Below are 16,792 nucleotides of genomic sequence, written 5' to 3'. Positions count from 1 at the left end.
ACTTCTCCATAACATAACTCTTTAAATCCTTGCTATTTGTGGGACATGCATTGATGTAAATATTCCATTTTTGCATCCATTTGTTGTTTTATCTCATCCACGATTTCTTTCTTTCACTCATTCCTTCATTGAAGATAACTTTAGCCCATCTACCTTCTCCCATTTTCTCAATTCTCTGAAGATACCTTATGAGACACACCATAACAATTGCTTCGACGGAAGTTGCTTCTGTTTCACTCAGCATTATCTCATAAGAAACCAAACTTTTTATTTTAAACTTGCTCATGATCAAGCGTTTTTAGATTTTCTCAATTTGCTTCCATTTTGAGACAGGGATGCTGCTAGCCCACAATTCACACCCATATAATATCACTGGACAAACTAGGAGCCCAAAAAGCACTTTAATTGTTTTCCAATCCCATAACTCTGCCTCTCTACATCTGTTTTGAAGAGCATATAATGCTTTCCACCCTCCTAAAACTATCTTCTTTCTGCAGTGCTCCCAATTAAGTTTGTTGTTGAAATCAATCCCGAGGTACTTGTATTCATTTACTTCTTCAAGAATGTTGCCTTCAAAGAAGAACGTATGCTGGCTCTGCTTCTTTTTATTTGAGAAAATCATTATTTTGGTCTTGCTGATATTGACTTGCATCCCCACTGCTTTACAAAAATGCTCAAGGGCATATAGGTCCATCTAAAATCCCTGGGCTGATTTAGCAATCAATACAAGGTCATCAACATAAAAAGAAGCTTTATCAAAAACTCCCCCAACCGAACACCATTCCCACCTTGCAGATTTAACCGCTCTTCCAATTTATCAATATATAAACCAAAAAGGAAAAAGGAAAGAGAAGTAAAAAGATGATTTCCACAAAGAAAATGGTTTCTTTTCAAAATATCCTTTTTGTTCAGAAGGATATTCCAATTGTCAAGAGTCATTCAGAAATGAAAATGTGGTTTGCACAAAATGTTACAAAGCTTTTACCTTAGTCGAATGTCTAAGTGATGTACAAAATCAATCAATAGCAAGAGATTTAAAACAATTAATGGCAATATATAAGCGACAACATGCTGATTTAATAAGGGAATGAAGAAAACAGAATCCACATTGCAAGTTGAAAGCCCATCATCACTCCTACAAAACGATGTAATCCAGATGTACCGAGAAATTACAGCTAGAAGATCAAAATAAAGGCAAAATAACGAAGCTTTGGCAAAACAAGAAAGCATTACAACAAGAACGTAAAGATCCTGCGGATATGCATTACAAGGAAGTAATGGAAAAGGATGAAGAAATCTCTTGCTTCAGGGAGCACATTGAAAAATTACTTGCACAAGTGAAGAAGACTAAGGTCACAAAGAAGGAACTCAAGAAGCACTTATCAGAACAAGAAAAGGAAACTTTACGTTTAAAGAACCTTAGTAAAAATTTATTAGAACAAATAAAACATTTAAAAGATAAAGAGAAAGATACTAAAGACCAGTATTGCACCACTCGCGATTTTACGATAAAATCGCGGTTTTTTAAAACAGGTGATATTATCGCCCGATAAATACAACATTTTTTTTTTATTTTTTATATTTATTTATTTATTTATTTTTCTGGCGATTTTTTGGAAAAAATCGCAATTTTTTGAATTTTCCCAAAAAAAAGAAAAGAAAATAAATAAATAAATAAATAAATAAATAAATAAATAAAAATAAAATAATTTTTTTAATTTTTTTTTTTTGTTTGTGAGGAGGAGGTGACACAACCTACCCAAGCTACCCCTGTCACCAGTAGAGGATGTGGTCTACCTCCTGTAGCTCCTAGTTCTTCAGCTTCTAGAGCACAACAGAGTCCACTGCCAACTCCACCGACATCTACATCTAGAGGGGCAGAGGAAATCAATAGTATTAGACTTTAGTTATTTGGTTCATTTCATTGTATATGACATTATGACTCATGATATGAGATACATTATTATATTTTTCGTTGATATTTTGAGGCTGACTTGGGACTCAGGTGTTAGGACTTACTATTCAGGGCATGATTCACTGTTATGTGTGATGTAACACTAGAAATGATATTACACATCATATATATTAGTTCTTTTATCATATTTATGTGTCAATGCATTTATTTTATGTTGTAGATGCTTTAGATATTTAAAAAATTGAAAAAGATGAATATTTTTGTATATTATGATTTTTTCCGATTTTTTTCCCTTGCCAATAATATCCCGATAACGATTAATGCAACATTGCTAAAGACATAGTCGATAATTCAGAAAACGACGAACTTTCATGTCTAAGAAATCATAATCAAAGCCTTCTTACGCAAATAAAGAAGCCTAAAAAGGACAAGAAGTCGTTAGAAAACAAGGTACAACAACTTACCGAAAAAGAAGCATTGAATGTAGAAGTCCAAGTTGAAGAGAAAGGAACAAATACCGATCTAGTGAATGTCACAACACAAGAAGAAGACAAGCAATTTGAAGAAACTACACACTTAGATGTTGCAGTTTAGACAATGAATGTCCCAAGTGATGGTTCTGTAACGAACTCAACAACATCTTCACCAAAAGAAAATAAAAAAATTTCCACACACCTAATAAGGGAAAGTCAAACCAAAAGAATTCCCTATCGACATCTGAATCATGAGAGTAGACAACTCAATCAAGCTACGTATTTGTACCATTCAGAACAGAAACAACAAACTGATGTTCCGAAGAATATTGAAGTAAGCTCAATCCAGTCCTATGATGACAATTCGTTACAAATTTCCAGTGATCAGAATATTCCACAAAAGATTAATCTAGGATGGTCAGATCCATTTTCAGTCCGACAATTTTGCTTATCACTCAAAGGATCATATCAACTTGTATCAACGAAGATGACAGTTCCGAGACGAGAAGACATTCGAAACAGAAAAAGAGATAAACCTTTTCATCAGCAAGCTTTGATGACAACTTTTTGAAGGGGAAGACAATGTTATGAATAAAATATATATAAATAATATAAATATAAATTGTGATGATAATTGTAATAATGATTAGTTTATTAGTAATTAGTACTGAAGAGGCATGTCTAAATGGGACATGACCTTCCATGAAGAGGTACTTGCCTAGGGTATATAAGCAGGCCCTCACTCTCATTTGTAATCATCATTCTCATTCATACTTTTTAATATATATATATATATATATATATATATATATATATATTCTTGTATCTCAATGGAGATCTACATATTCCAAGTCTTTTGGAGTATTTTAACTTGAAGGTCAAACTTTGTTCGTTCAATTATGTGGACGCTTACATGCTATATAAATGAGAACTTTTTTCTTATTTGTGTATGGTTTGGATTCATATGGATGCACATGCCTTTATACGTTTTTCTTAAAAATTTGAATATTTTATGTGCTTTTTGGTTGACCGGTTTTTTGGTCTAGTTTTTTTACTGATCCTGGTCTGGTTCTGACCGGTTCCTGGTCTGGGGGGTCTACCGGTTTGATGACCGGCCCAGTTCTGTTAACATTGATTAGACCTGCTAGATTTTGCGGCAACGATTCTAAACACAGGTCATAGGTTTCAGCAAATTTTCTTTTCAAGGAAAACCTTGTGAGGAAACACAAGGGATGCTTTGCCACATTTGTGAATGGCATCCCTCCTGGTAGACCTGTTGGCATAGAACTCTGCACCTCATTGAGGGTGATTAGAACTGACTACCTGCTAATGCACAACTATCCAAATGCCCAGCAACATTGCAATAATTGTTTGAGCTAGCCCCTTGGCTTAAGTTTCAGCAAGATAGGCAAGTTTTGTCGGCTGCATTTAATACAGATTCCAAAGTTGTGACTGTAACAGGACGAGAAGATAGATTTTGTATGTAAACATAATCTTATTTCTTATACTGTCTAATTCTTGAATGATTAAGACTAGACAATATTTTGACACCATATATGATGAGATTCTACTTGTAATTTGACTTTAGTTTGGGATTAAGATGCTAAATCAACTTCCTTGGTTTTATATTTAATATAATCACCATTGCCATTGATATTGTTTTGGTCATCCATGGATATGAATATAAGTTCTTTCTTTATTCTGGAAGTTGGTACAACAGAGGTTGACATTCATGAATCAATCTGAAGTTATTAGCAGAATGAAGAAAGTATAAATGGTTCTGTCTGTCAGTGTTCTGGCTTCCTTTTGGTTTTTCCCTGGACTCTAGTCTACCTTGTAGTAATGTATATTAAATTTTCCTGTACAGATTGGGTGCACACAGCCACGGCGGGTTGCAGCAATGAGTGTAGCTGCTCGAGTTGCCCAGGAAATGGGTGTTAAACTTGGTCATGAGGTGATGTTCTGTCTAGTTTATAACAGTATTTATTATGTTCACAGAAGTAAGTGATGATAATTCCATGCTTGTAATTTGGGTTTCTTCTCACTATGTATGAAAGGATGTTTGCATCATTCATGTCTGAATATTGCTAGTCAGAGGACCATTACGTATTTTTTGTTCAATTCAACTGCAATGCTGTTTTCTATAATTTTATGCACATTATCTGTTCAGTTTATAATCTGTTTCTTGGGTGTGTATTATTTAAATCTTCAGGTAGGTTATTCTATTCGGTTTGAAGACTGTACATCCGAGAAAACTATTCTGAAATATATGACTGATGGAATGCTACTGCGAGAATTCTTGGGTGAACCTGATCTAGCAGGCTACAGGTTTGTTGGCAGTAATTAAACATATTTATTTCAACAATAAAGAAAAGTAGCTTTGGTTCTAATTGACTGTTTTGTTATTCAGTGTTATGATGGTTGATGAGGCCCATGAGAGAACCCTTTCCACAGATGTTCTGTTTGGTTTAGTGAAGGTGATCATCTTCTCCCTCTTCTCTGTGGTGGATTTTCTTTATCATGAATCTGTTTAAACTGCAAAACTTCTTATGTATCTGATAGTGTAGTCTCTAATAGTTCTACGTTAGTATTTTGCTCCAAAATTATGTGTCGGAATCAGATATTAGAAAATGAATAATGAAGTTTTATCATAGTGTTTGATGTTAGTAGAGGCAGACTGCAATGTAGACAATGAGTATAAATGCAGACATCTAGTGTTCTGTGGTTTGAGTTTAAAATTCAGACATGTTGAGTTCAGAGCATCCATATGTGAAAATAATAGAGAAAAGCCACACACAGATGACTTGCAAAGCACTTCTTGGTGTTGCCTAATTAGCTCTGAGAAATACGTTATGGAGCTAAGATTTTTCTGGGAGTTGTTATGCCTTATACTGTAGGACTATATGGCAATCCTGATGGAAAGGGATTCACAGTCTTATGTGATCCTTGTGAGTTTTTCTCAAACAAGCATAATGCAATGTCTCATTACATGGTAGGAGAAGATGATTACAAAAATCCCATAATTAACAATTAACTAATACATTAAACACTTCATTATTACATCACTTTATTAATGAGACTTATTATACATTATTATACATCTAACTCTTAAACAACATGTCTATGTTCTAAATATGATTGTTATCTCTGACAGCCTTCCATAATGGTCATTTTACTTGTTTGATCAAACTACAAAAATAATAGCTTTGGACAAGCAAGATATTTGCAGTCCACAAGATAAGATATTGAAAACAACCATTGGAAGTGAACTATTTGTTAAATTTCTAATACCAGCCAGATTTATTTTTTCACGGCAATTTAATTTATCCCTAATTTATTATTTATTTACCCAAATAATAACTGAATCACCGAAAAATAAAATCACTGGTATCTTTAACTTCTAGAATTAAAAATATGCAGCAGAAATAAACCAGAGAGATCAATCACACATTGCAAAAATTAATTAACCCACAAACAATTCTCTGTCATTTCATTATCTGGAAAATATGGGTTTTTTGACCCACAAAGATACAAGGAGAAATACAATCTGGAACCTGCAACTTGCCTCCTTTAGAATGAATTCAGCCCAAGTAAATCAGCGTCAAGGAAATCTGCCTCCAGATGAAATTTCTTTGAAGAAATTGACCTCCAGCAATCAGATCTGTGCCCTCCAGCAACTTGATTTGCGCCTTGCCACTAATGCACACGAGAGAAACCCCAACACCTCAGCAACTTGGTTTCCTCCAGACAAACTCGATCTCCTTCTAGCAATTCGGCCCTGCAATTTCCTCAAACTCGGCCCTCTTCGACTCACTCAAACTCACTTGTACTTCTTCCTTCTTTGTGCACTGGTCACTGAGCCACTCACGCTGCAAAGAGAATTGCTCTCTCTCGTGATGACTTGCTCACACAGTTGTGCTCGTCGTTGTGTCTTCACCTCCATCGCTAGCCTTCATTTCTAATCTTTATTGGGTCCAAATCCCAAACCCCAATCTCCTCTCTAGAAACATCTTGAATTTTTTTCTAGAAACATCTTGAAGGTTCCTTCTAGAAACATCTTGAAGATCAACAGTTGCGATTATTTCTAAGTCACTTAAATAATTAAATTATTTATTGTACTGTTCCTAAGTTAGATTTAGGAAAGAAAACTTAAATCACTAGAAAGAGACAAATAATATCTTCCACATGCTAAGACACCAAGCAATTTTAGAAGACCTTCCGATGCTACTCACATCAAGATTCAATGCTATTTTATGCTCCATCATCCTTTGAATCATGTATTTTAATTATTAATTATTAATTTATGACCCTTGTTTCCTGCTTAGATGTAGCTAGGAGGGAATGAAGACCAGATTGCCCAATGGACAAGGCACCTACAATTTTTTTTCAAATTCGCAAGTCCAATAGGGCAATTTTGCCCCTTCTTCTTTCTATTCTTCTATCTTCTCTCTCCTCTATCTTTGTGCAAATTCTGTACCCCCAATGATAAATAATTAAGTGAGTTTGTTCACTCATATCCTCTAAAACTATTAATAATAATTTTTTTTTTCATAGAATGGGAATTTTTAATTAAATTTTATCTATAAGATAAAAAAGTGGTGGTAGGAAATGTTGTTGGGCATATAAGTACTTGATTTTCATCCTTAGAGTACCAACATTACCCTATTGCATATTTTGTGGTGGAAATGATCAACTTTTCCTCATGAAAATCACTTTTACTCAAAAAGTGAGGAAAAGACATGAAAAATCATATATTAAATAATTGGAAAATAGTTGGAACCCACTTGCCACTCACAAAAGGCGGCCAAGTTGCTACCACCTACAAAAGGTGTTGGGACCTGCCCTCCACTCACAAAAGGAGGTCGAGTTGGCAACCATACATAGAGGACGAGTTGGGCCCACACAACCACCTTTTCTTCGCATGGACACTTGGAGGAATGCATGCATTGTGGGGCCTATGCATGGACACTTAGGCTCATACACTTCCCTTATTTGGCAACTCATCTTTATCCTCTCTTTCCATAAATTGGAGCTCTCTCCTCCATTGTAAACTAGTGTTGTTGAGCTAGAGCTTGGGGAAGTGCTGTTGCTTTGTAATTGTCTATCATTTTGTTGTTGGAATCATGATTGCAGTTAGACCAAAACCCGTAGGCATTAGTCTCTGCTACAATTGCTAGAGTTAGGATCAACAAGAGGCAGTTAGTCCATGTCGTGAAACACACGGGGAGTGCTAAACCCATTGTCCAACAATATCCCCCGAGCATGAGCTCGGTGAGTTTCGAACTCTAGACCTGTTGCTCTGATACCATTTGTTGGAATCACAATTGTTGTTAGACCAAAAGCTGTAGGCATTAGTCTCTGCTACAATCACCAGAGTTAGGATCCACAAGAGGCGTTTAGTCCATGTTGCAAAACACACGGGGAGTGATGAACCCAATTCCAACATTTGTTAATAAAAAAAGATTTGGAGGCTTATGGTGTGTGAATTTGTGTGGTTGCTTGTGTGAAATTATGGTTACCCAGAAGCTGCTATATTGACGATTTTGGAAGCGCCAACAGGTGAGGGGGTCTCCCTGGTATGAAGTCCCGATTAGACCTCAAACCGTTTGGGATAGGAGTCCCATTCAGAATATAGGCCTGACCCCCTGTTATCGCTCAAACTAGCTGGGTCCTAGGAGGCGATCCTATAGAGCGACTACTAAGTCGAGGGCAACAATGGAGCGATAGCTCACTGTCACCTCAACTAAGGCTCCCCGCTCCTTAAAGACTTTCACCAATAGGAGGAGTCCCGGTATAAAGAGAATCACTAGGGAGAATGGATAGAGAGTGATTCTTAAGGTCTATTCACAAGAGATGCTCAATTAGATAGGTTGCTTGCTTAGAAGCAAGGTGGAAGGCTCTCTAGGAAGGGCTAAAGGGATTCTCAAGGCTAGTGTTTTGGAATATATCTTATCAAGGAAGTCCCTAGACCCGAAAATCTTTATGGGGACTTGGCTTCTATGTGATCTTTGTGGAGTTAGAGTTAACAAGTTGCGGGACCACAAAGGACCACGTGAACCCAACCTATTGCGTTTCACAGAATGAATAAAACCATAGGCGCTCCAATTCCTTTCTGCTGATGAAGAGCTTGCCACTTGTGAGAGAACACAAATGGCAAGGTTTTGTTAATGTACACCATTTTCTCCGTGACAAATCCACCACCTAACTAGATTCATGGTGCTTCTCTCCTTCAAAGCTGATATATTTGAATAATCATCTAATCTTGCAACAAAACTGACAAATTCTTCCTTTACCTCCCTGTGTAGATGAGATGGAAATATTCTCATAAGGGGTTTTTTCACCCCATTAACCACCTCCCTATCCTTATGGGGTGCCTTCCTCTTCCCATTGCTTTGAGCAATAAGCTCCTCATCATAATATTTGGGGTTCAAGGCATGTGCGAAAGTGTGCAATGGAGTGCTGAAATTGTTCCACCTATCAACAATGATTTTCTTGACTAAATCAACAAAATGATCTTCAACAAAGAAAAGCTGTGGAGACTCTTGTGAAATGATTTCCATAGTTTTCTCAACCATGGAATCCATGCCATCATATACCTCTCCTAAGAAAGTTTGGTCAGTGTCAGCATTCTGAAGAAGCTCAAATGCAAGGGTTGTGAACTTTAGCAAGAAATTTCTCTCGCCCCACCAGTCCCAATCAAGGCACAATCTATACACCATATATCCCCTCTCTGAATTTGCTTGTTGTCTTCACTCAACCCAAAGTTGACTCACCATAATAGAAACTAATGCTTGCTTAAACTCAACAAGGCGGCGCAACATCAGGGAGTTTGAGGCATATCTTGTCTCAACAACTTTTAACAACTCCAATTTGGAGTAATCTTGAAATATTTCCTGAGATTTGTGGTGGTTGGTGATGAATTTAACAATCTCCCTTGCTTCCCTTTGATTTCCTTTATCCATGGAACTTTGCTGTCAATCTCCTCTAAGATCATATTCAAACTATGGACAATGCAGGATGTCCAAAAGATGTGGTCATACCTCCCCTCAATAATTAAACCCGTAGCTTTGCAAACTGGTGCATTATCCGTGATAACTTGGACCACCCTCTTAGGCCCTATTTGTTCAATAGATTTTATAATAACATCAGCAATGAATTGTGCATATTTTACCTCTCCAGAGTAGTCTTCCGCCTTTAAACACATTGCTCCTTTGGGGGAAGTGGCAGTGATATTTATCAATGGTTTGTGCCTTGTATCTGTCCATCCATCTGAGACTATGGTAACCCCAGAGCTACTCCAGGAAGAACGAATTGGTGATAAGATATTTTCCACAAGACGCTTCTCATTTTTGAGAAGCTGAGTTCTGACTTTCTCGTAGTTGGGCCCCTTGTACCCTTGAGGAGCTTTGTTAATTTCCCTTATGATGTCTTGCCAGTAAGGAGAGTGAAAAACATTGAATGGGATACCACATGCATAGATGCACTTAGCCACTATGGAATCAATTTCTTCTCTCGCTTGCACATTCACGAATTAAGCAATTATGCTATCTTGAATTGAAGCGAATTCCCCTTTGGTATTTTTGGATGGTGGTTGTTCATGTTGTTGAGTGGCACTAGCTCTCCTCTTCCTTGCTTCAACTACAATCCTTGGCTCAATGTTAGGTGGAGCTTGAGGAGTAGCTTGACTATGCTCATCATGCCTTCTTTTAATTCCATCCGCCTCATCCTGCTGTCTTTGATATGCCCTCCTTGCCAATGGGTTTGCTGTTTTTGTGCAACCTGCAATCCCTTGTCCTCCATGCAAAAGATGTGCCTTCACTCTTGGGTAGGAGCCCTTGTACGAATTACTGCAAAGATTACATCGCCATTCCCATGAGCCACCACCTCCATATTTTTTGAAGCTTTTGAACAAGCCTCGAAGAGGATAATATTCGGCCCTTGGGTTGGACTTGGGGCTTGAACTTGCACCTTGGTTGGAAGCCATTGCTGTGAAAAAAAATTAAAAAACAAATCTATAAAGCAAAAAAGTTTTTCATATATTTGGAAGCATAAACCCTTGAAAAGTAGAAGAAATAGTAGGAAAAAACTAAGAAAATGAATGCTTCTTACCCAAATTAATTTTTTGTAGCTGAAACTAACCCAAAATGCCAGAAAAGACGAGAAATATCGCTGTGGTTGAGCCAAAAACCAAGAATGCTGTAGCCAGAAACTCTACACTCCAAATTTGCTGCAATCTCCTTTGCTCACTATGAAAATGTTGATTTGGGGTAACATTGGATGTGCTCTAGCCATTAAAATTGGTGAAGAGGCTAAAGCACATGAGATATCCAAGACCCAGAAATGGTTTCAGGAAATTCTACCCAGTGAAGGAGATAATAAAATAATTAATATTTTTAATGGGTTCCTAAGTCTAAAATTAGGAAAATAAAAATATGAATGGGTATTAATATAAAACTGTTTAGAAGGTTCTAAATGACATGGATCAAGCCAAATCTAATCCTAGCCGTTGATTAGAGATATAATCTCGGCCGTTGAAGACTCAATAGGAAAAGTATAAGAGGAGGCTTGAGGGTTAGTTGGAGATACACCAGATTGATCAGTCAGTTCAATTTTCTAGAGCGGGGATTGCTAAGAGAAATTGAACCAGTGATCAGAGTTGCAGCGAGGGGTAGTGAGTGCATAGCAGAGAGGTAGAGATAGTGCCAGAAGACCAGCGCAGAGAGAGAGCGGTAGATGCAGAGCCAACATAAGCTATGCAGAGGGCCAGAGTGACTGCGCAGAGGGCTTGCGTGAGTGACACATAGGCTGCAAAAGTGACGTAGAGGGCCAGAAAGGCTGTGCAATGCATCAGGAGGTTGACGCAAAGGGTTCTAGGCTGATGCAGAGGCCAGGAGGGCTGACGCTAAGCCTCAGAGAGACGCTGGAGAGAGTTTCGTGGAGCAGACTTTCCGAATATCTGCTTCCGAAGAGAGGTATTACTGCCAGATAGATTTCTCTGTAGGGTGAGCCAGTTTGGCACCCAATTGTACTCAAGAAAAGTTGCTTAATAATAAAACCCTCAAAACTGCTGCATCGGTTTTCCCAAGTTGGGTTTTTCCGGGGATGATTGTCCAAAAATAACAGTGTCCCTTGTGTGTTTGTCTATTTCTTTTAGTTGATGATCTGTAGATGGTTGAGACTGCATTGTGTTTATTTCAATATTTATATGGTTAAATAACTTGTTCAGTAATTAAACAAGTAGGTGAAATAAACCAGATAGTGCAGGAAAATTTCTAACGGGTTAGACTTAGAAATTTCAACATGGTATCAGAGCATTGCAGATCACAGGAGAGCTGAAGGCACCAACTGAATCAAAGAATTTGCAGCAGAAACAACTGTCCCGAGTGACAGAAGCTATTCCTAAGCAGAAAGCAATAGAGAAGGAGTGATGCAGAGGGCCTGCGTCATCATTTCAAGCCAGAGAGAAGCCAGTGCAAAGACAGAGGAAGATACAAGAGGCTCACGAGGAGCCATGTCATCCTACTTAGCCAGGTAGGAGTGACGCAGTTGACCAGAAGAGTGATTCAGCCTTGCCAGGATTGCGCAGAGCCAAGAGGCTCAGTTTCTTCAATTGCTAGGGCACAGGAAGCTGTGGGTAGATTGTGGAGTGTGAATCTGGTGGGGTGCTGTTGCTGTCAAGACAGAACAGTACCTAACGGGACGGAACCAATGTAGAGGGAGTCGCTACCTAGGCAGATTTCTAGCCAAGAAATCCAGATCAGTGTTGAAGGAGCAAAGGAGATTGGAGAGGTACGATTCGACTGTTGGCAAAAGAGAACTTCTAGGAGGGAAGTAGAGACTCGGAAGGAGTCGAAGAGAGAACTTCCAGGGGGGAAGTAGAGACTCAGAGGGAGTCGAAAAGAAGAGTGAGATGGCAATGAATGGACTGAGGGATTAGGACAGGTTGGACGGAGCATCCAACTTTGTCACCTAGAAGACCAGGATCCTATCTGTTCTGGATAGACATCGCATCAAGGCCTTCGCCTTGAGAACCGTGGCTATCCCAGTTGACCCAGCTGATAACGAAAAGTATGAGGATGCGATGGCCAAGGCTAAGTGCATAATCCTTGATGGGGTCAAGGATCACGTAGTCCAGCATATTCCTGAGAAGAATACGACAAAGGAAATGTGGGATACCTTGACGACATTGTATCAAGGCACTTCTGTGTAGAAGGGGGAGCAGATAGATCACTTCCTTAAGCAGGTTGTAGGAGATCCGGGACCGACTTTCATAGGGGCCACACTAGATCAAGAGTTAATGGTGAGGACTGCCTTGAACGCAGTCTTTGAGGAGTGCGAGACATTTGTCCAAAGCATTTTGGGGAGAGCGAATCTTCCAGGATGGGAAGAATTGTGGGCAGCTTTTCGCCAAGAAGAGATCAGACGGTTGACCAAGGCGGGAAGTAGCGACAAAGGAGCTCGGGTCAAGAAAGAGGAGGAAGAGGATGCGGCTCTGGCATCTGCGGGGCAGCAAGGGAAGAGGAAGAAAGAGTACCTCTCCAAGATTAAGTGCTTCAACTGTCGGACGCTGGGCCATTATGCAACCCAGTGTCCTAGGAAGAAGAATAAGGGGGAGGCGTCTGACTCCAAGGCAGCGCCGACTAAGGTAGAGAAGAAGGTAGAGGATGATGACGATTGTGCCATGAGTGCTCATGTACCTCTAGAGAAGAGCTGGGGTGACATCGAGTTGTAGTCAGGAGGACTATAGGAGATGTGGGGCAGGATCCTTGAGGTACCCAAACTCTTGGATCATATCTGGCTACGGGACAGTAGCAGGATGGGTGAGCCATTTTTGGCATCCTAGTTGTATTCTGAAAACTGCATAATAATAAAGCCCTCTGAATAGCTGCACCATTTTTCCCGCATTGGGTTTTTTCGGGGATATTGGTCCAAAAATAATGGTGTCACTTGTGTGCTTGTTTTCTTTCAGTTGATGATCTGTAGATGTTGATACTATACTTGTGTTTATTTTCAGTATTTACATGGTAAATAACTTGTTAAGTAATTAAACAAGTAGGAAGAAATAAACCAGATAGTATAGGAAGAATTTCTAATGGGTTAAACTTAGAAATTCCAACATGGTATCAGAGCGTGGTTGCAGATCACAGGAAAACTAAAGGCATCAACCGAGCAGAGCATTTGCAACAGATTCAGCTGTCCCGAGTGACAAAGCTGATCCTTGCAGAAGGTGACAGAGGAAGGAGTGACGCAGAGGGATTGCGTCATCATTCTGGGCTAGAGAAAGGCAGTGCAAAGGCTAAGGGAGGTAGAATCAGGCTCATGCAGAGCCACGCAGAGGCCAGGAGGGCTGATGCAGTTGGCTGGGGGAGCTAATTTGCCGGTGTCGGGATTGCGCAGAGCCAAGTGGCTCAATCCTTCAGTTGCTGGGGTATAGGAGGCTGTGGGTAATTTGTGGAGTGAAGCTGGTGGGGTACTGTGGTCAGAACAATACCTAACAGGGCAAGACCAAGGTGGAGGGAGTTGCTGCCAAGGCAAATTTCTAGCCAAGGAATCCGGATCAGTGGTGCAGTTGCACAGATGATCGGAGTGGGGCAACTTGACGTTGGCAAAGGGATTTCTAGAAGGGAAATTGAGACTCAGAGGGAGTCGAACCAAGAACTTCTAGACGGGAAGTTGAGAGACTCAGTAGGAGTCAAACAGAGGACTTCTAGGAGGGAAGTAGAGAGACACGGAGGAGTCGAAAGAAGAGTAGCAAGATGGCCTTGAATGGGCTGAGAGATCAGGATAGGCTGGACGAAGCCTCAAACTTTGTGGTCTATAAGGCCAGGATCTTGTCCATTCTAGACAGACATTGCCTCAAGGGCTTCGTCACAAGAGTGATAGCTGTAGCAGTTGACCCTGTGGCTAATGAAAGGTACGAGGAGGCAATGGCGAAGGCTAAGTGCATCATCCTTGATGGGGTCAAGGGTCATGTGGTACCACATATCGCCGAGAAGGAAACAACAAAGGAGATGTGGGATGCCTTGAAGACATTGTACCAGCATACTTCCGTGTAGAGGAAGATGCTCCTAGAGAATCAACTAAGGGCATACCAGATGCAGAAGGGAGAGCAAATAGATGTCTTCCTCGATCACTTGAAGGAGATCCGTGACCAGCTAACTTCCATAGGGGCCACGCTGGATGAGGAATTGATGGTGAGGACCGCACTGAATGCAGTTTCCAAGGATTGGGAGGCATTTTTCTAGAGCATACTGGGCAGGACGAGTCTTCTAGATTGGGAAGAACTGTGGGTGACCCTTCGTCAAGAAGAGATCAGACGGCTGACCAAGGCGGGGAGTAGCGACAAAGGGGTCAGAATCAAGAAGGAGGAAGAAGAGGATGCGACTCTAGCATCTGCGGGAAAGCAGGAGAAGAGGAAGAAGAAGGACCTCTCCAAGGTCAAGTGCTTCCATTGTGGGGAACTAGGTCATTTTGCGAACTAGTGTCCTAGGAAGAAGAGCAAGGGAGAGGCTTCAGACTCGAAGGTAGCGCCTGCAAAGGCGGAGAAAGAAGTCGAGGAGGAGGACGATTATGCCATGAGTGCTCATGTGCCACTTGAGAAGAAGTGGGGAGACATCGAGCTGTAGTCAGGAGGACTACAAGCGATGAGGGGTAGGATCCTTGAGGTACCCAACCTCTTGGATTATACCTTGCTACGGGAGCCCCGAAGAGGAGTAGCAGGATTGACGAATATCGGTAGAAACGGATGCAGATGGAGCGACAGAGAGTGCAACAGTGCAGGAGTCCCGAGATAGCGTGAGGCTAGCAGGCTGCAAAAGTGTGAGAGGCACGGGAGTGTTGCGCCAGTGCAGGATGGCACATAAAGGTGTGCAACGGTGCGAGATGCAAGGAGTTGTTGTAGCAGCGCAGAGGTCAGTAGAGGGAGCACTTGTTAGCGGCAGAGGGAGCTTCAGCATCGGGAGTGTCTCTAGCCGGACAGGGATGTTAGAGTTGGGTGGATCAATTACTTACTTCTCGGTAACTGAGTTGAAGTGTAGCAGTTAGCAGTGGCAGTGCTATAAGCAGCACGATGCAACATGATGAGAAGGGATGTAGTGCAAATGCAGTGCTGGGAGGATGGACCAGCAACAATACCGATGCAGAGGGCACTGCCGTACAGATGCAACAATGGTAGTGGCAGGGCCATGGGCAACAATATAGGATGCAACAGTGCAGAGGATGTTGGGTGGGGAGGCCTAGCATCAGCATAGGGACTGATGCTGGATAATCAGGGTGATTCTCAGTATGGAGTATTACTAGAGCATAGTCCTCGCTAAGAGGGAGTGTTGATTTTGGGTAGCATCGAATGTGTTTTAGCCATGAAAATTGGTTGAGAGGCTAAAGCACATGAGATCTCCAAGACCCAGAAATGGTTTGGGCAGATTCTAACCGGTTTGGGAGATATTACAATAATTAATATTTTTAATGGAGTTCCTAAGTCTAAACTTAGGAAAAATAAAATATTAATGGGTATTAATATAAAACTAGGTTAGAATGTTTCAAAAGTCATGGATCAAGCCAAATCTAACCTTAGCCATTGATTAGAGATTTAATCTCGGCCGTTGATGGACCAACGAGAAAAGTATAAGAGGAGGCTTGAGGGTCAGTTGGAGAACACACCAGAGTGATCAGTCATTCATTTTGCTAGAGCGGGGTTGCTAAGCAAAAGTGAATCAATGATCAGCAGCGAGGGGCAGTGAATACATTGCAAAGAGGCAGAGTTAGTACCAGAGAGACAACACAGAGCTTGGAGAGGTTGATGCAGAGGCAGCTGGGTGCTACGCAGAGGCAACTGGGAGCTGCGTAGAGCCAAAAGAGGCCAGTGTGGGTGACACAGAGGGTCTAAGGGCTGACGCAGAAGCTTCAGTAGTTGCACAAAGGTTAGCAGAGCTGACGCAGGGCCAAGAGGCAGCACTGGGAGGATTTTTGTGGGGCAGACTGGGAGTTGGTGATCCGGGTAGGGTGACACAGTGCCTATCAGAGTGACGCAGAGCAGTGGACGCTGCAATTGTTGCTGTGGGATCATTCATTTTGTGATTAATCAGCCGGAATATCTGTCTCCGAGGAGAGGTACTACTGCCAAGGGCATTCTCTTTTGGGTGAGCCATTTCTGGCACCCTAGTTGTATTCTGAAAACTGCATAATAATAAAACCTTTTGAATAGTTGCACCCTTTTTCCCATGTTGGGTTTTTCCGAGGACATTGGTCCAAAAATAATGGTGTCACTTGTGTGCTTGTTTTCTTTCAGTTGATGATCTGTAAATGTTGATACTGTAATTGTGTTTATTTTCAGTGTTTACATGGTAAATAACTTGTTAAGTAATTAAACAAGTAGGAAGAAATAAACCCGATAGTACAGGAAAAA

General features: G+C 40.7%; 1 protein-coding gene across 5 annotated transcripts in view; it reads left to right on the top strand.

Annotated features, from left to right (window-relative positions):
* LOC149212335 (pre-mRNA-splicing factor ATP-dependent RNA helicase DEAH1-like) overlaps positions 1 to 16,792 on the top strand; it is a 425,880-nt gene that overhangs the window by 302,469 nt on the left and 106,619 nt on the right. For all 5 annotated transcript variants that reach the window (XR_016250762.1, XR_016250761.1, XM_089391822.1 and 2 more), the window contains exons 19-21: positions 4,256 to 4,342; positions 4,601 to 4,716; positions 4,799 to 4,865. Coding sequence is in view for 3 of the 5 variants with exons in the window: in XM_089391822.1 (XP_089247948.1) it covers positions 4,256 to 4,342; positions 4,601 to 4,716; positions 4,799 to 4,865 (270 nt within the window). In the remaining 2 variants the exon portion in view is untranslated. The remainder of the gene's footprint in view (positions 1 to 4,255; positions 4,343 to 4,600; positions 4,717 to 4,798; positions 4,866 to 16,792) is intronic.

This window comes from Pinus tabuliformis, chromosome 1_1 (assembly GCF_031772625.1).
Source record: "Pinus tabuliformis cultivar Carrire ecotype Pingquan chromosome 1_1, CPIR1, whole genome shotgun sequence".
NCBI lineage: Eukaryota > Viridiplantae > Streptophyta > Pinopsida > Pinales > Pinaceae > Pinus > Pinus tabuliformis.
Note: the sequence above shows the minus strand (reverse complement) of the source record. Positions and strands in the feature narration are given on the sequence as shown.